Below are 19,736 nucleotides of genomic sequence, written 5' to 3' on the forward strand. Positions count from 1 at the left end.
GTTTCTGGTCCTGTTTTAACTGTTTAATTGCCAATTAAATGAGCTAAATCAACATGTTGTTAAACACTAGTTAAGACATTCCACAAACAAGTTCTAGAACAAAAAAAAGTTTGTTTATCCTTGAGCTCAATTTAGAATCACAGAAATGTAGAGGTGGAAAGGGCCTTGAAAAGTCATCAAGACTGGCCCCCTGTGCTGATGTAGGGCCAAGTAAACCTAGACCATCCCTGACAGGTGTTTGTCCAACTTGTTCTTGAAAACCTCCACTAATGGGAATTCTCAAGCCTATTCCAGAGAATAAGTATTATAGTTAAAAACTATATTTAATCTGGATCTCCCTGCCACAGTTTAAGCCCATTTCTTTTTGTCCTAGTGCCAGCAGCCATGGAGAACAATTGATCACCATCTTCTTTATAACAGCCCTTAACATATTTGAAGACTTACTGAGTCGTGTCCACCCCCCCCCCCCCCCCACAATCTTCTTTTCTCAAGACTATACATCCCCTGGTTTTTTTTTTTGTTGTTGTTGTTGTTTTATAAACCTTTCCTCAGAGGTCATGTTTTCTAAACTTTTTATCATTTTTGTTGCTCTCCTCTGGAGTCTCCAATTTGTCCACATCTTTCCAAAACTGTAGCTCCCAGAACTGGACAGAGTACTTCAGCTGAGGCCTCACCAATGCTGAATAGAGCAGTGCAATTACCTCCTGTGTTTTACATATGGCACTCCTGTTAATACACCCCAGAATGATATTAGTGTTTTTCACAACTGTAGCACATTGGTGGCTTATATTCAATTAGTGATCCACTATAACCCCTAGATCCTTTTCAGCAGCACTGCCACAGAGTCCGTTATTCCCCATTTTAAAGGTGTGCATTTGATTTTCCTTTATAAGTGGAGTACTTTGCACTTTATTGAATTTCATCTTATTGATTTCCCATCATTTCTCCAATTTGTCAAGGTCATTTTGAATTCTAATTCTGTCCAACAAAATGCTTGCAATCTTTCCCAACTTGGAGTCATCCACAAATTTTATAAGCATACTCTCCAATTGAGTATCCAGTTTATGGTATATTACACATATTTGTCCAGGAAGTAATATTTGTTGAACGTATGGATTAGTTAATTAACAATGATGAAATGTCTCCTTCATGAATAAAAGTCAATGTGTACTAGAACACAGATGCACAGAGAAACAACTTGGAAGACTTTCTAAAAGATTTAGTCCTGCCAAGGTAAAAGGTCAGAGCCCTCCTGACAGTGTGTAAAGCAGCATCTCTTCCTTACCAGTTGAGGTTTAGGGTAAAGACAGAAAGATGTATGGGCAGTTTAATATGGAGTTCTGAAGATATTTTTGGAGTGCAGTCATAACCTGACTGTCTTTGAAAAATATTGTGAAGGCGCGGGGAAGGGGGGGGGGGGAGAGGGAGGAAGAGGAGGATGTCACAAGGGCTCCTACTTCCCCAATTCATCAAGCAGACATGACAACTACCAGGAATGCTCTCTTCATTGATAAATGGAGGAGTGAGTAGGTAGCCATTGGTTCAAACAGTGGTCTTGTAAGGCATTTAAGAACCAAACTGAGGTCTCAAGTTGGGATAGACCACTTGACTTGTGGAAAAAATCTTCTAATTCCCTTGAGGAACCTCACCGCCATTGGGTGAGTGAATATAGAAAAACTCTCTATTGGGAGTGGAAATCCAGGATGGCTGCCAAATGGACTCTAATGGAGCTCAAAAGATAGTCCTTAGCTTTTCGACTCTAGGATGTAGTCCAGTACATCTGACAGCAATGAGGATGTTGGTGGAATGTGTTTAAGGTCACTGCAGTAACTGAATCTTGTCCATTTGCAAGTAAGTGTAGTGTGTAGACTGTTTTATGCTGTGAAATAGTATTCTCTTTACTGCCTTTGAACAGGTTGGTTCTAATCTTGCGAACCAACGGCCAGTCATGCTTTGAGGTGAAGAACTCAGATTCGCGTGAAGGATCTGCCTGTTTTCTTGGGAGAAAAGAGAAGGGGCAGTCTGAAGAGTGATCAGTGAGCAACTAGCTATCTGAATGACGTAAGGGAACCATGTCTATATCGACCAGCTCGGGACTATTAGAATAACCCTGGCCTTGTCTTTCTTTATCTAGACCAGAACTTTGGATATTAGAGGAGTTAGCAGGAACGCATACAGAAGACCCGATGACCAGCGAAGAAGAAAGCATCCCCATAAGGACTGGTGAACCAGCCTGCCCCTGAACTGAACTGTGTACATTTCTTGTTCCTGGCTACGATGAACTAGTCTACCTGAGGGGTGCCCCATTGTTGAAATATGCAGTGAAGTACAACCTTGTCAGTTGACACAGAATGTGCATGACATGTCCGTCATGATCTTTATGTATTTGCCTTGATCAATGGTAGAAACTGGAGACAGGAATATCTCATTGCCCTGCGTTCCAGCAAGTTGATGTGCAGAATGGCCTCAAGAGGTGTCCACCTGCCTTTGGCTGTGAGAGTGTCTACATGTCGTCCCAAACCTAACAGGGATAAATCTATTATAAATATTGCTGGGGAAAGGTGAGCAAAAGGAATTCCTGCACAGACATTGTGAGGGTGTTACCACCAATAGAGAAATTCCTTCATGAACGTGGGTATGGACAGTAGTTTGTTTAGACTCTCTGCTCGGTGAATTAACTGTCCTGAGCCACCTCTAAAGGCAACTCATTCGCAACCTTGCATGGCCTATGACAAAAGTACCAGCTGCCTTATGTCCCAGGAGTTGTAGAAAGCTCTTGACTAATGTTTAAGCGCTGAACTGGATTGTGTTGACTATACTGAATGGGGCCACAAACTTGCGCATTGGGAGGTAGACTTTCACGGTTATCAAATCAAGGTAAGCTCCTATGAATTCCAACTTTTCTACAGGAGTCAAGATGAATTTTGAATGTTCAGTTGTAGCCCCAGTTCGAGGAAGAGGTCTATGGCCTTGTGATTAACCAGTGAAACTTCTGCAAGAGTGACCTTTCAGAGGCCAATCGTCAAGGTAAGGGACTACCAACATTCCTTTGCTGTAGAGGTGCACCTCTACTACTGACAAATTTCAAAAAGACTCTTAAGGCAGATGAAAGGCTGAAAGGGAGTACAGTGGAGTCGCGGGAGGGTTAGTTTCTAAAGTCAGCACGTAAGGCGAAAATCACATAGTCAAAAAGAGAGAGAGAGAGAGAGAGACGGAAGAAAGAATAAAAAAAAGGAGAAAGACTACTTCAACGTAGTTATGCGCAAACCGGAGTGCCTCAGGATGGCCAGGAGCATTGTCTACGATCAGCAATACTTTAAAGTCAAATCCTCGCTCTTTGAGGTACCGCTTGACCTCCGGAATGAAACACTTGTGGAACCAATCCAGAAATAACGCTGCCGTCACCCAAGCCATTTTATTTGATTGCCAGAACACAGACAGACAGGAGATTTTTGTTCTTGCCTTTTAGGGCACGGGGATTTGCAGCCCTGTAGAGCTAGTCCGGCTTTATTAAATGCCCAGCCGCATTGCCACAAAACAACACAGTCACACGGTCGTTAGCTGCTTTGAAGCCAGGGGCTTGTCTTTCTGATTTCAAGTGTAAGTGTGATTGGGCATTTCTTTCCAGAAGAGCCCAGTCTCGTCAGCATTAAAAACTTGTTCCGGAAGATAGCCCTTTTCTTCTATGATTTTCTTTCATTGTTCGGGGTAGGCTTTTGCTCCCTCTTCATTGGCAGATGCAGCTTCACCAGTAGTCTACACGTTTTTGAGGTTGAAGCGGTTCCTAAAACTGTTAAGCCAACCTTGGCTGGCTTTGAATTCCTTCTCATCAGAAGGCTGTCCCTCTTTGGCGGGAGGTTTGAACAGCGCGTAGAGGCTAAGAGCCTTTTCTCGCAACGTTGCCATCGATAGGCACACGTTTATGGTTCATGTCTTCCAGCCATAAGTTTAATGCCTTTTCAGTCTTCAGTAAGTCTTATCACGCACCTGGCTTGTCACCTTAGCAGTTATTGGAGCACTCGATGCCATGGCTTGACAAATTTCTCTCTCTCGAATCTTGATGGCACGGATGCTAGATTTGTTGCGGCCATATTTAAGCGCCACGCTGGAGACAGACATACTGTCTCTCAATAAGTCCAACAAAGCCAGTTTTTCCTGCAGAGTTGGAACAGATCACGGTTTCTTCAGTTGAGCACCAGCTAAAGTAGTTGGCTTGCGTTTAGGGGCCAAGTTGTACAAAAAATACGTATCTTTAAACACTAGAATCACACTCAGCGCAGAGAGATGTTTACCAGATTGACGGGCAGTGATCGAACCAGTGGGGGTTGATTTATCGCATCTAGACTAGACACGATAAATCGACCCCCAAGCGCTCTCCCGTCGACTTCTGTACAGTACTCCACTGCCATGAGTTTTTTTTTTTTTGCTGAGCGCGTATAGTTGAATTCGTGTAAGTTAAATGCGCATATGATGCGACTCCACTGTACCCTATATCGAAAGTGGTCCTGACCTAAAGTGAAATATATAACATTCTGTGGGAGAGGTGGTAGTTATATGAAGAGATGCATCCTCAAGGTTGAGGGCTGAGAGTCAATCCCCTTGGTTTAGTGAGGGAAGTACTACCATTTTGAACTTTTGTGCCTTCAAAAAGGTGCTGAGTAGCCTTAAATCTAGGATGGATCTCCAACCACCGTTTGTTTGTTTTTTGGAACCAGGAAGTACCCGGAATAAAACACCTTCCGTCTGAGTTGCACAGGAACACATTCTATAGCATGCAAGAGTAGGAGAGAGTCTATTTCTTGTTTTAGAAGGTGCTCATGAGAGGGTTTCCTGAAAAGGAACGGGGAAGGAGGGTTGGAAGGTGGGAGGGAAGTATAGTGTGGAGTATCCTGTGGAGAGGATAGCCAAAACCTACATGTCTGTAATGATAAACTTCCAAGCTCATCAGCAGTTTCAAAGGTGGTCACCAAGGGGAGGAAGGCAGGATAATCCCATCAAAACTGGTGCTTAGAGGCTAAAGAGGAGATGAAGATAGACGATTTCTTCCTCTGGAACTTGTCTTTGGTGTAGGGGCTCACAGAGTCTCTGGAAGCCAGAGAATTGAGCAGGGCAAGATCCCTGAGTTGTCTGGGATGTACTTAAATTTTCTTTTATGAGTAGGTGTATAAATTCCCAGAGAGGCACTGGAATCCTTTAACATGTGCAAAGACTCGTTGATGCTCTCCACAGTTTGGAGCCACCAAAAGGAAAGTCCTCAACAGTATTCTAGACCTCCCTTGGAAATCCTGAGAGCTGGGCCAGAAGGTTTGTCTCATAACTACTGCCACAGAGAAAGAACAAACAGCACTCTCAGCAGCTTCAAGGGAGGCTTGCAGAGATGTTCTGGCAAGAAGCCAGCCTTCTGCAATGATCTCCCGAAATTGTTCTCTATGCTCTGATGGGAGATGCTCAATAAAGGAATTCAGCTTGGCATAATTTGGGTGGATGTATTTCACCATTAACATCTGGTAGCTGGCGAGTCTGAAAAGTAGAGTGGATGACAAGTATGACTTTGTACCAGAACAGGTTGAGGCACTTATGATATTTATCATAGGGCATAGATTTAGTGTGGTGCTGCCCTTCCACATTCATCTATCACCTCAAATACCAGGGGATCGGCAGAGCGATAAGAAAATAAAAATTCCAAGTCCTTCGAGGAAATATAGTATTTCTTATCCACTCTCTTGCAGCGGGGTGAAATTGTGGCTGGTGTATGCCAGATTGCCTTTGCTGGGTCTAGGAAGGCTTCGATAACAGGAAAGGCAATCTGTGCAGATAATGCTGTATGTAGGATGTCAAACAGCTTTGATGAGACTCTCTAATCTTCTCAAGCAGGATGTGTAAGGAGTCTGCTGTCCTCTTAATAAGATCCTGAAACTGCTTGAAGTAGTCAGCCAGGGATGGTGGAGGTGGAATTACAGCTTCATCTGGGGATGAAGAAGAGATGTTGGCTATGTGGGGAGACCTCTTAATCAGACCTCGCTTCCTGTTCTTCAAAGGTTCAGGTCTCCTGGAAAGGAAAAAATGATAGAGACTGTCTATCTCTATGCCACGTGGTACTCGAGTCCCTTGAAAAATGCTGATTGTAAGCCACCCAGGGATTCCAGTATGGCTGACAGGGTGCATATGACCCATGGGTGTTCAAACCAGCAAAGTGGTGTCTGTAAATACTTCTCACAAATATAATTGGCTTCTTCAAAGACCTCTGGAAAAGTATCCCTCTAGAGATGTGGCAAACCTTTAACAGATTTGAGAAACTGAGGCAAGATCTTCGTCAGAATCCTTCTCTTCCACATTACTCTAGGAGTAGCAGAGCACTGAAAGAAACAGGAGGTAAGTCCATTGGTACCAGACGTGTCTGGAGACCTACAGGTCCTTGGTACTGAGAACAGATCAGTACTAAACTATGGTGAGTCATGCATCTTGGACACAGGGAGGTCAAGGACATCAAAATTCCTTTAGTACTGAAACAAAGTTGTTGGTACTGTGGCAGTGGCCTGAGCAGAAATAATTTTTACCGCTTTGCTCCCCGGACAGTACCAATGGCTTGACGGAGTCCAACATTTGGAGTCCTTAGGCTTAACGATTCTTTCGGTACCTGAGGAACCAAAAGCCTTGTCAGTATCAGGTTGGAGACCAATGGGTGCTGAAACGGCTAGTGTCATTAGCAACTGCGGCTTCTTCAAGGTAGGTTCCTTACCAGGAGGGCTAGAGGTTTGTTCTTCAGAGACCTTATTAGAGGAATCTTGACTTTTCCTCTTAACTGCTCCCAGGGAGTGCACTGCTGAGGCAATAGAAGTACCTGATTTACTTGGAGACTAACGTATTGAGTGGGAGGGGGAGGAATGATGTCTCTTGGCCTGGATCAGAGGCCAAGCGAAGAGCGCTCTCCATCGTGACAAGATGTACTTTGACCTCCCTGTTTTTTCTGGCATTAGATTTTATTGCCAGACAGGATATGCACTTTGAGGGTAAGTGAGATTTCCAGAGGCAACGGATACACCGGGATTATCTGTCACTCACTGGAATTACCTTCTGCCATGATAGGCAGTGTTTAAAAAAAAAACTAGGAGAACTAGGCATGACCGCCCAGTAATGTAAAGCTCCAAGGAGGGAGGGAGAAAATTTAAATGGACAATGGTCCTTAAAAACTAGGAAAAAAAGTTTGAAAAAAAGTTTTGTTTTTTTTTTTTTTTAAACTACTGCTCCTACCTAAAGCTAATTAAAACTAGACTAAACTACTAAGACTATGGGGTCACCGTTGCGCGATGGGAAGGGAGGAGCTGTTTAGGGGGTCAGAGTGTCAAAGGCTAGAATGCAATGATGGTTCACCAGATCCTTGAGTCCTTGTCCTATACGTTCAGTGCTACTGTCCTTTAGCAGGCTTTGTAATTTGATGGTGTCCATTAGTCTTGGTAGTAGAATCAGGATCATGGGCCTTTCTTGTTTCCTGGGAGATTGTAGAGCTCTGCCTTAAATGAAGTCATGCCCAAAGCATGGGTTGTGATGCCGTCAATATTGATAACTAAACAAAACATGAGGTCCAGGGCGTGACCAGCTGTGTGTGTTGGTCCAGAGAGAACCTGTGAGGGTCCTACAGAGACAAGTGAAGAGCTGAGTTTTTGGATTTTTTCATCCACAGCCTTGTCAACATAAATTAAGTCTGCCAGGGCAACATCAAGTCAAAGGTATTATTTCATCACCAACAGCATCAGACAATCGGTTTCCTTGAAGTAAGCTGTTTCTGTTGTCCATGACAACTCTGTTGTTCTTACATGCTTTGGAGAAGAGGTAAAGTTCAGAAAGCACTGACCATTTAGTAATGTCTGAGTTATAATTGTAAGAGGCTTCCTGACCAGGAAATGGTGGCAAAGGCAGGAGGAGCAAGGCTGAGGCTCAGGGCTCTTTCCCCATAAGAGATGGATCCCTCTGGCAGCCTCCTTACCAGTGGTGGTTTCTGTGCAGTGCAGAGGGGCTGGAACAGCAGTCACAGCCTCACTTCCAAATTTTAGAAAATGTCATTTTCTTCTCTTCTCATTTCCAAATCTTCAAGAGTAAATGGCAGTCGCTGTCCTGCTTCCAGGTAAGACTGGGTGTGTGCTGGGCCACCTGGAGGTGGTTCGCACCACTGCTGCTGCATTCCCATGGGGGTGAGAGGAGAAGCAGAGAAGGGACCTGACCTCTTTAAGCATGTTCACACTCCACTGTTTCCACTGACACTGGTGCAGTATAGGGCCAGCTGGAGCTAGTTTCTACTACTGTGTCCAGGAGGAGTCAGTGAGAAGCAAGAGTGAGTAAACATGTTAATGGAACCATCAAGTTTTGCACACTGCTTACTGCACAGCCACTAGATCTTCTTGTTACACTCTTTTTCCCTCTTCGCATTGCCCACTTTTTGCCTGTCCATGACCTTCATTTATTGCATCATGTCCCATTTATATTGTAAACACTGTGGAGCAGGGATTGTTAGCCTAACATGTTTTAAGGTGCTCATAAATAGTAACATGATTTTCTAAATCCTAAATTTAGCTTCACAAATTCTCTTCTCTCTAGCAAAGGATTTGTCATTGGACAGATATGAAAAGCCCTGGGATTAGTCATGTCTGAACTAAGTAGATGCCTACAGTACTTATCTATAGGTTCCATTCATTTCAAGGCTAGTAATTTTTTTTCTAGTTAAAAAAAAAAATCTATGCATGAGATCAAGTTTACATAGCTCTTACAAACACCTCTTAAGAATCATCCTCCTGATACCAAAGCGCTGGTTAGTTCTTCCCCCATCGCTTACCCCAAAATGGGAACCCAAGTTGAATTCCTGATCCTAGCTTTTTATTTTTATTATTTTGGTATTTTCATTTTATTCCACTGATCCAGAAATTCCATGCATCACAGACTAGCTTACATACTAACATTCTCAAATCCATGCCATTTAACAAGGAGTTATAAAATGCACACTACTACATTCACACAGCCCACTTCTTGTGAGACAGTGCATTTCTTAACCTCAAGTAAAATCACCATTCCGCCAGGCCACTGAAGGGAAAACTGTCCAAATTTTAAGCCTGGAGATTCAAAAGGCATCAGCATTGAAAATAAATGAAAACAAGTCACTGAGAAAAGCTAAGGAAGCAAGAATGAAAACTATATTACTTTGGGAGAAGTTAGCCTGAGAAAGTAGCATATCACTTTGAGGTTCCCATCTGGAAAGAGGTCAGCCTTTAATATAACCATATGTACCACTTGTCAGAGCTCACTTCATAAGTGTCCTCAACATCTCAGAGAGAAGTTCCCACTGCACTTGAGTGGCAGTTCTGCAGGACAGCACCAATATGCTCTACTAGACTGGAGTTTCATTATTTCCGTGAGTCTATGAATCTTTGTAATCTATTCGTAATCAGACATCATCATCTATAAGCACAATACATGGGATTTCTGGTATCAAGCTGCAGCTCAGTCCTCCAGTCCCAAACCTAGAGGAGTTGAGAAATGCCATGGAGGACACTTACTCAGCTTCTTGAGGCATACAGCACTGATGAACCACCCCTTCTAGTCCACAAAATAGACACCAACTAGTTCCAGGAGGAGCTACATCCAGGCCTTCTTGGCTAAAAGAACTGTCACCACGCATGAGGATCCCTATGGCTCCAAAGAGGCTGGGAACATCTCAACATTAACATCTTGATCACATAAGTAAATGTTTGGCTTTAAAACAGAGAGACAAGGTGGGTGAGGTAATATCTTATTTGCCTAACTTCTGTTGGTGAGAGAAATGCTAATAATACCCCTAATATCCTGGGACCAACAAGGCTACAACAACATTGCTTTAAAACAATAGTTTTAAGTGACCGCCAGAAGTCAGCATTCTTGGTCCAATTGCCTTCAAATTATTCTCAATCCTGTGAACAGAACAAACTAGTTGATCCAGAAGAAAACCAAGCAGGCTGTGAGTGCTCCTTTCACAGAGTTAGTAAGAAAGCAGGAATAATAGTTACGCAACTGTTCGGAAAATATTGCAACCTAACATACAGCTGATACAGAAAAGCAAAACAAAATAGAGATGCAACCCCTTTAACAGAAGCAGAAGCATAAGAGGTGCATAAAACAAAAAGCAAAAGACATTTTCCTTCTGACAGATGCAAGAATAATCTTCAACAAGTTATGCTTTCGGGATCCAAGTAACAGAGAAACCATTTGGAGAGTGATACAAAGATGATATCAAAAAACTACAACATCTTTTATTGAACACGTCCCTTGCTTTGGATGAATTTTACTTGTAACAAGAGTAAGCATGTTAACAGTAAGTTTTTTGTGTTGCTCAAAGGTTTAATAAAAAACACTTTTCAGAACAGGCAAAATGGATTTTAAAAGGTGTACAAGAGATAAGCCTTCATATGCATTACACAAGGTTTGTCAGGGAGTGTTCAGAATTCACATCTTTGGGCATACACAGCTGCCACTTGCTGTGGATTTGTTCATGTGCAAGCACTCCAAAACTCGAACAAAGGTAGTCCATTACATACCTGAATAGTCACAGAAAAAGCAACTCTGTAGTTGCAAGGAAATTGTGGCATGTGACAATCACCCCTTTCTATCACTCAACCTGCATCAGCTTTTGTGGAATCATGTTGCTTTAACACCAGAATAAATTATTTAAATTTAAAAGTACTTAAATATTCATTACTTTCTATCTTAAGATTTTAAGCACCAATTATGAGATACAAGCTCATGTAATGCAAGCCACTAAGACAGCTATATTCTTACCTAGTCTGAGCTCTCCGAAGTTCCCACACCCTATCTTCTTGCCCACTCTGAAATTGGGTCCCACCATAAGAACACCAGAGGATGTAGCGGAACTCGGTCGAGAACCATGCCCACTCCTCCCTGGCATTCCTTTTGTTGTCCGCTGCCTTTCATCCTTCTCCCTGTTTGAATGGTCCATGATCTTACAACACAAAATCTCTGCCAGTAAACTGGCAGAATTGGGAGTACGCACTCTTCTCCTTAGAATAGAAATATATATCCAAAAGTATCACTGAGTCAGGTTACAATACAAGTCACAGAAACATGAAGTTCTTTTGGCACCATCTCCAGACTACTAATGTAGCTCCACAGTGGTTGGTTACCTCCTGGAGAACTCAGTAAAGGCAGATCTTTAGAATCTGAAAAGAAAAAAGGAAATATGAGATTGCAAGAATAAAATCAATTAATGTTTCATATTAAGAAAATATCTACTGCTAACCAAACGTGGAAAAAATAACAGTTTTAGAAAACCTGACATATGAGTAAAGGCTGAAAAAAAAAAAAAACTAGGCACATTTAGTCTTGAGAAAAGACGACTGAGGGGGACCTGATAGTCTTCCAATATGTTGAGGGCTGTCATAAAGAGGACTGTGATCAACTATTCTCCATATCCACCAGAGGTAGGATGAGAAGCAATGGGCTTAATCTGCAGCAAGGGCTATTTAGGTTAGATATTAGGAAAAACTTTCTAACTCTAAAGGGTATGTCTACACTACAAAATTAGGTCAATTGTATAGAAGTCGATTTTTAGAATTCAGTTTTATACAAATCGATTGCATATGTCCACACTAAGCACATAAAGTCGCCGGAGTGCATCCTCACTACCGTGGCTAGCATCAACTTAAAGAGCAGTGCACTGTGAGTAGCTATCCCACAGTTCCCGCAGTCTCTGCGGCCCATTAGAACACTGGGTTAAGCCTCCAGTGCCTGATTGGGCAAAAACTTTGTCGCGGGTGGTTTTGGGTACACGTTGTCAGGCCCTGCTCCCTCCCTCCATGAAAGCAACGGCAGATGATCATTTTTTTCCGGGGTCCCGGCCGCCGGCCCTGCTCAGCCATCTGCCATGCTTGTGATACCATGGCAAGCATGGAGCCTGCTCAGCTCACCATCACCGTACGTCTTCTGGTAGACGCAGTACTGTATTGCTACACAGCAGATCCTTGCCTTCAGGGCAGAGAGTGCAGTAGGACTGATAGCCGTTGTATGTCTCCTGGGTGCTCCTGGCAGACCTCGGTGAGATCGATCAGGGGCGCCTGGACAGACGTGGCTACCCTCCTCTTAGAGCACCGAATGGGAAAGACTCCAGGTCATTCTCTTCAAGTTTCATCTCATGGAGATTCAGTCCTGCCTGGAATATCATGAGAGCTGGAGGCTTCTGCCTCAGGCTGCTCTCCCAGCTGGCAGCTCCGCTCGGTCACACCTACCCCAGCCTGCCTCTTGCTCCCACGGCTCATGAAGCCTGGACAGTATTAAGGAGCAGTTCAGCTTGTGGAATGACAAATCCAGAATGAAGGATTGCACTCAATGGGCCACGTTAAGATTATTTCAGAGTCCTAGAGAGCATTTAGTCCCTATAAAAGGCGTCACGAAAATTTTTCCCCACCCCTAGCAAAAATGTTAATTTATCAGAGCAGCTGAAAGGGTAAGGAACCCGGGCCTACAACTTAGAGAGAGCTTCCATATTATTTAAGTCATAATTAATATAATTCAAAGTAAAATTTCACAGCATGGTCTGTTCTAAGACTAAAAATGCAGGAGGGAAGTCAGAAAAATGAACAGTGACCGGTTTCCACCAGGTGTTGAACCGGGGACCTTTCACACTTAGGTGAACGTGATAATCACTACCCTACGGAAACCCAACTTGAATGTAGCCCTCGCATAGTACCTATTATACTTTATGTAATGTGTGGTTGTGTATTATTAATAGTTTGGTGTGTCATGGGGCTTCTCCTTTTTTGCCACAGACTTTGCCGAATGCACAGGAATGTTTTCTCTAGCTACAGAAGCTACCTAATGCAATGTCTGTATCTGTGGCCTTCCTGCTCACAAAGCGGTCATGCCCCCGCCCAAGGCTGACACAGGGCTGAGTGCATGTGACGCAGCGACCTGGATCGGGCAGGATCGCTAGCAAGGCATGATACTTTTGCTGTTAAGTAAACACAACAATTCTCTCCTGGCCTCTGCCACTGAATGCCTCCATGCATTAAACTGTGCCCTATCAGCGTGGGAGGACTGCACGAGCTTGGAACACACGTCATTATGAGTGCATTTTTTTTGCCTTCTAATCTGCGATAACCTCAGGGACGGAGATGATAGGGGGAGCGTAGAAACATTCTATGCTCTATGATTCTGGGGGGACTGCATGGTCACCTGTGCTGCTGAGTTCGCCACGCTGACCAAACAGGAAATGAAATTCAAAAGTTCTTAGGTATTTTCCTGTGTACTTGGCTAGTGCATCGGAGTTCAAAGTGCTATCCAGAGCGGTCACAATGGAGCACTCTGGGATAACTCCCCAGAGGCCAATACCATCGAATTGCATTCACACTACTCCAAATTCGACCCAGCGATGTCGATTTCAGCACTAATCCCCTTGTCGGGGAGGAGTACAGAAATCGATTTTAAGAGCCCTTTAAGTCGACAAAAATGGCTTCGTCGTCTTCGTCGTCTGGATGGGTGCAGGTTTAAATCGATCTAACGCTGCTAAATTCGACCTAAACTCTTAGTGTAGACCAGGACTGAGGGTAGTTAAGCTCTGGAATAGGCTTCCAAGGAAGGTTGTGGAGTCCCCATCATTAGAAGCATTTAAAAACAAGTTGGAGAAACACCTTGGATGTTTGAGGATGGTCTAGGTTTCCTTGGTCCTGCCCCAGCACAGGGGCCTGGACTTGATGACTTCAAGGTCCCTTCCAACCCTATGTTTCTATTATTAAATTTGACCCAATTACCCTGTATTGATCCCAATAGCTTTAATTAGGCTAAAGCATTTTAGCCCTCAGGAGACAGAAGAAGAGGTTACTTGCCTTCTGAGTAACTGTGGTTTGAGATGTGTCCCCCTATGCAAGGGCAGGCAAACTTTTTGGCCTGAGGGCCACATCAGGTTTCCGAAATTGTATGGAGGGCCAGTTAAGGGAGGCTGTGCCCCTGGCCCCTATCTGCTCACCCCCTTGCTTCTCACCCCCTGACGGGCCCCCCCAGGACCTCTGCCCCATCCACCCCCCCACACTCCCTGTCCCCTGACCACTCCCGGAACCTCTGCCCCTGACTGCCCCCCACCACATCCAACCCCCCCCTTCTTCCTGACTGGGCCCCCCCATCCACACCCCCACCCCCGACCACCACCCTGAACTCCTCTGCCCTCTATCCAACCCCCCCCCCCGGCTCCCTTACCGCGCTGCCTGGAGCACCAGTGGCTGGCGGTGCTACAGCTGCACTGCCCAGAGCATTGCCTGGCCGCCCAGAGCGTTGCGCTGGTGTAGCGTAGTAAATTGCTCTCCATAACTGCTACCAGTAGCACATTCCTATGCGGAGCAGTTTAATACACTACACCGGGAGCATGGCACACAGAGGCTGCAGAGGAGGGGGAACAGCAGGGGAGAAGCCAGGGACTAGCCTCCAGGGCCAGGAGCTCAGTGGCCAGGCAGGAGGGTCCTGCAGGCCGGATGTGGCCAGCAGGCCGTAAATTGTCCACCTCTGCCCTAGGGGTGCTCCACTGTAGGTATATCCACGTCCCTGGGCCTCAGACTGATCTGAGGTGCAGGGACATGGATACACCTACAGTGGAGCACCTATAGGGACACAACTCAAAGAAGAACTATGTGCTGCAAGGAAAGAACAGGAGAGACTTGATGCATTATTAGCAACGTGCGGGTTAGCAAGATTCTTCCGGAAAGAAAAGCAGGACACTACTACAACAAGACAGGTACTGAAGGTATAACAAGACAGTACTTTTCCATGAAGAAATATTGTTCAAGTTTAAGCTCAGTCTTTAGACTGGGAGTGTCTGGAAATTTTGGGATACAAATTTGGTTCTGTAGAAAAAGTCAGTGTTTCCTTAGGGTACATCTTCACTATCTGCTGAATCGGCGCGCAATCGATCTATCGGGGAATCAATTTGTTTCGTCTAGACATGATAAATCAATCCCCGAATCGATGCCTGTACTCCACCTCGGCAGGAGGAGTAAGCGGGGTCGACCGGGGAGCTGCCGCGGTCAACTCACCTCCATGAGTACGGCCAGGTAAGTCGAACTAAGATACTTGGACTTAGCTGAAGTTGCGTATCTTAGTTTGAACCCCCACCCCAGTGTAGCCCAGGCCTTAGAGAGAAGGTGGGTGAGGTAACATCTTTTATTGGACCAACTTCTGTTGGTGAGAGAGACAAGCTTTCAAGCTACACAGAGCTCTTCAGGTGTGGGAAACACTGGTGTCACAGCTAAATGCAAAGTGGAACAGATCGTTTAGCAAAGTAGTTAACACATTTCAAGTCACCCTTCAAGGTGAAGTGGCCCATTAACACCCCTCCACAGTCAGAGGGGAAGTAGCTGAAGGGGTTGTGAGTGGGTTATAGACTGTTGTAATAAGCCATAAATCAGTGTGTGTATTCAGTCCATGAATTTTAGTCTCTAGCAAAGTTACAAATCTAAGCTTCCAGGCTCATCTTTTGAAAGCGTTGTGCAGGTTTCCTGTGAGGATGAGGACTTACAGGTCAGATATGGACTGATTGCTTTGTGAAAAAAAAGTGTTCACCCACAAGTGACATGGTGTTTTTGTCTTATTTTCCTGTGTGAAAATAGTGAAGTGACTGTCTGGTTTCACCCACGCAATTGCTATTGGAGCATTTCGTGCACTGGATGAGGTACACCATGTGTTCTGATACGCATTTGTAAGCATGGCTGGCCTTAGGGGTGGGTGGGTGGGCTGGGCCGGGCTGCCACTCAGGACGTCTTATTCAGGGGGCGCTGTGCTGATACCTCCCACCCACCAGACCTGCCAACTGCTAGCAGGGTTTAGAAGAAGCTTGGGCAGCAGCTGGAGAGAGCAGACTGATCGTGCTGCATGGGGGGGGAGGGTGGGCAGCTGGGACCAGCCTGGTAACTCCTCCAAAAGGAGGGGTGCCCCTCCGCCCCCACTGCCCTGCTCCACTGTTGTCTACAGACGCTGCTGTTTCTGTCCCCCACTCCCTGCCCATGGAACGGTTTGCTCAGGGTTGTGAAAAATTTCACATCCTGTGAGACACAGGTAGGCTGATCTAATCCCCACTGTAGATGCAGTTAGGTCAACAGAAGAATTCTCCTATACAACCTAGCTACTACCTCTCAAGGGGGTGGATTTACTACAGCCACAGAAAAGCCCGGTCATTGTAGTGTCTATAACTACAGCAGCATAGCTACAGCTGTGCCACTGTAGTGCTTATAGTGAAAACATACCCTTACTCTCAAGGCTGCAAGCATGGAGGCAGAGTGCTCACCCAGTGGATAGGAGGACACATACCATGCTGCTCAATAGCAGGCCCTATGGAAGCCAGAAGCAATGGACTAAAGCAGGGGTCGGCAACCTATGGCACGCGTGCCTGTTTTTAATGGCATGCTGTTGCTTGCCAGGGTCCCAGCAGGCAGCAGCATGCCATTAAAAATCTGGGCCGGCCTGCTCTTCTCTGCTCCCCGCCCCCTCCCACAGGAGCGGGGGCAGAAGCTTTGTCCTGCTGGCTCCCCTGCCTCTTCCCACAGTGTGCTGGGTTCCTGCTCCTTCTCTTCATCCCTCCCTCCCTGCCGGCCCTTGCAAGGGAGAGGGAGGGGGGGAGGGGGTCAGCATGCTCACTGCTCCCAGAGGAGGCAGAGAAGCGAGGCATATTCCCTCCAGCCCCCTGGCATGAGCACCCCACGACCCCAGCCCACACCCCCAGCCCTCTGCCCTAAGCCCCCCTCACACACACCCAGCCCTCTGCTTGACTCCTTCACCCCCCCCATGACCCCAGCCCTGACTCTGGCACCCCCACACATGCCCAGGCCCCCCACACTCCATGCCCTGACACCTGCACCCCCCTCACATGGCCCCAGCCCCCCACATCCTGCCTCTTGCAGCCCCCGCATCCCCTGCACCCCCACACCCCATGCACCCCCCACATCCTGACTCTTGCAGCCCCCACATCCCCATCCCTACCCCCACCCTGAGCACCAAACGGGAGCTCCTGCACCTCCCCCTGCCCCACATTCCCACCTGCACCCCTCCTGCCAAACAGGAACTGCCCAGGTAAGCGCTCCACACCCAAACCTCCTTCCCTAACCCTGAGCCCCCTCCCTCATTCTAGCTCCTGGCCAGACCCTGCACCCCAACCCCCAGCCTGCTCTTTCACCCCCAGCCCTGTGCTTAGTGCACTCCCACCCCTCAGCTCAGTGCAGAGAGAGGAAGAGAATGGCCAGAACCAGGGAGAAGGTAGGTACCCACTGTATGTGGGCAGGGCCGGGACCCCAGACCGGCAGCGGGCTGAGCGGCCAGACAGCTGGGATCCCGGCTGGCAGGAGCCGGCGGATGGAACCCCTGAGCAGCAGCGGGATGAGCCGCTCAGGCCACTGCCGGCCCGGGTCCCGGCCACAGGCCCCATTCAGCCTGCTGCCGGCCTAGGTGAACAGAACCCCAGACCAGCAGCGGGCTGAGCGGGCCGGCAACGTAAGATCAACATTTTAATTTAATTTTAAATGAAACTTCTTAAACATTTTGAAAACCTTGTTTATTTTACAACACAACAATAGTTTAGTTATATAATATATAGACAGAGAGAGACCTTCTAAAAAACGTTAAAATGTATTACCGGCACGTGAAACCTTAAATTAAAGTGAATAAATGAAGACTCGGCACACCACGTCTGAAAGGTTGTCGACTCCTGGACTAAAGCAAATCCTTTTGTCTCTCGACTAGGAGGAGGCTCACTACTACAAACTCGGAGGGCAGTAGGGAAGAGGAGTGACTTTAGGCAATGGTAAGTTTAAAGACATGCATGCTTTTCTACACACAAGCTTCACTGCTGCAAACATCTTTAAAAAATTCAATAATTTCTAACAGGTACAAAAATAAATCTTTTCTATGCTCACAGAAAAATCTGTTCATCCAATTTAGTCACCATGTATTAAGAATTCTAGTATCCATAAATGTTACACTGAAAGGTGGTTTTAGAATCTAATGAATAGCAAAGTTTAACTAAATGACTTGAATTAACAGAAATCACTGCTAAATAATCTGACAAAGGCTTTCTGACAATAGAATGATTAATGTCGACACCCACTAGTATCATTTCTAGAAGAGTGGCTGATGCAGCTGCATTAATTCCCAAACTTTATTCTTACAGTTCAGAACAGAAGGTGAGGTTTAATTAAAATGGTATCCCTGAGTAATTTTCCAAAGCATCTCACTGACTTGTGAGCTTTGGAAAATGTTACCTCTATCTTCTATTTAGGAACTTAGCACCATAGAATTTGAGTACATCTTGAGTGATTAAACCAGGCTCCCGGAAACAGTGTGGACAGAAGTTGGAAAGCTCAGTTGTACCCAACCTGTAAATAATTGTAGGAATATGGCATCAGTGCACAAATTACATTGCCTAAATTGAGATCAGATAATGGAGTGTCTTCCTGATGAAAGCTGAAGTTGCCTTTGGGATGAAAACCTAAGTTTGTATTGCAGCCCCCAACTTTGAGAACTGTACAAGGTCCTAACTTATGAGCATTTTAGTCTAATATAAAAACCTGACAAGAACAAGGACTGTATGGGATCATCTCTTGCTGAAGGAGAAGTCTCCTTTCCCAGTAGTTGGGTAGCACCTATGAAGCTCAACTGAGGAAATTCTTCAAGCTTGTGATAAAAACTGTTGTGTTAAATCAGTGATACCCCGTTATGAAAGCCAGTACAACATAATTAAACCGATTGGCAATGGATTGGATCAAAGTTTGTATTCCAGTTACAACAATTCCATTGTCATGTCACTTTCTGGAAAAAACTTAGTACCTCACCCTTATTGTAAATCTTGCCTCAAGAATCATTCCTCAGGCTAGCTAAAAGGAAAAGTACTGTTCAATTTTAAAAGGAGGAATGGGAAAGGGAAGGGAAAAGACTAGATTGTAGTGAGGGCAGTCACATGGAGATATGACCAATAGTCAGAACACTAGGATTTTAGTTTTATTTCCTGCCATGCTGCAAATCCTTTAGAAGTGATTTTCCCTCTTTCCTTTTTCCCCACTCACCACCCACTCAACAAGATAACTAGTGAAAAAGTTACTCAAGTTTAAGCAGGTCAGCATCTAGAGGATGCTTGACTTTTATCATGACTCAGTACAATTCACTAGACACATTAAGGTAACATTCTTCACTTCAGCAACAACATGAGAAGCTTTCAGTCAAAACCCAATCACAACATGGAAACAATCATCTAATAAAGGGACACTGGTTAAAAATAAAGCTCTTAAAGCTCAGCTAGCAATGAAACTAACACCTCCAATACCCTATATATTATTCCCAAAAACACAGGACTTAAAAACTAAAACCATTCCCCTGCCTCCATGAATAAGGATGGAGGACTAAGTCGCAAATGGGAGCACCTCCATCCTAACGGCAATGTCAGACACTGCTGCCACACCTATCCTGAACTAGACAAAACGTATGCAAGGCAACCAAGCAGTACTATGCGTTCTGTATAGTCAGCAAAGATTTACTACGTCTACAGCATGATAAATAGCATAGAGTAAACCCTTGTAATGCACACCTGTGCTGGCACTTCCAAGACAGCCTGATGTCCAGAAAACACTGTCCACTGCTTCTCAATTTTTTGGGTGAAATCTGTGGGAACCTGGAAGATAACAATTGTCCTGAGAAGAGCAGAGGATGCCCAGCAGTCCTCTGTGATCTACTGA

The 19,736-nt window shown here is 45.3% G+C and overlaps 1 protein-coding gene across 4 annotated transcripts in view; it reads right to left on the reverse strand.

The window, feature by feature from the left end:
• The window catches only part of CSNK1G1 (casein kinase 1 gamma 1), a 231,767-nt gene that overhangs the window by 169,096 nt on the left and 42,935 nt on the right, over positions 1 to 19,736 (reverse strand). For all 4 annotated transcript variants that reach the window (XM_074965941.1, XM_074965940.1, XM_074965939.1 and 1 more), the window contains exon 2: positions 10,801 to 11,198. In XM_074965941.1, the coding sequence (XP_074822042.1) occupies positions 10,801 to 10,978 (178 nt within the window). In that variant the 5' untranslated portion in view covers positions 10,979 to 11,198. The remainder of the gene's footprint in view (positions 1 to 10,800; positions 11,199 to 19,736) is intronic.

The sequence above is a fragment of the Natator depressus genome, chromosome 10 (genome assembly GCF_965152275.1).
Source record: "Natator depressus isolate rNatDep1 chromosome 10, rNatDep2.hap1, whole genome shotgun sequence".
Lineage (NCBI taxonomy): Eukaryota > Metazoa > Chordata > Testudines > Cheloniidae > Natator > Natator depressus.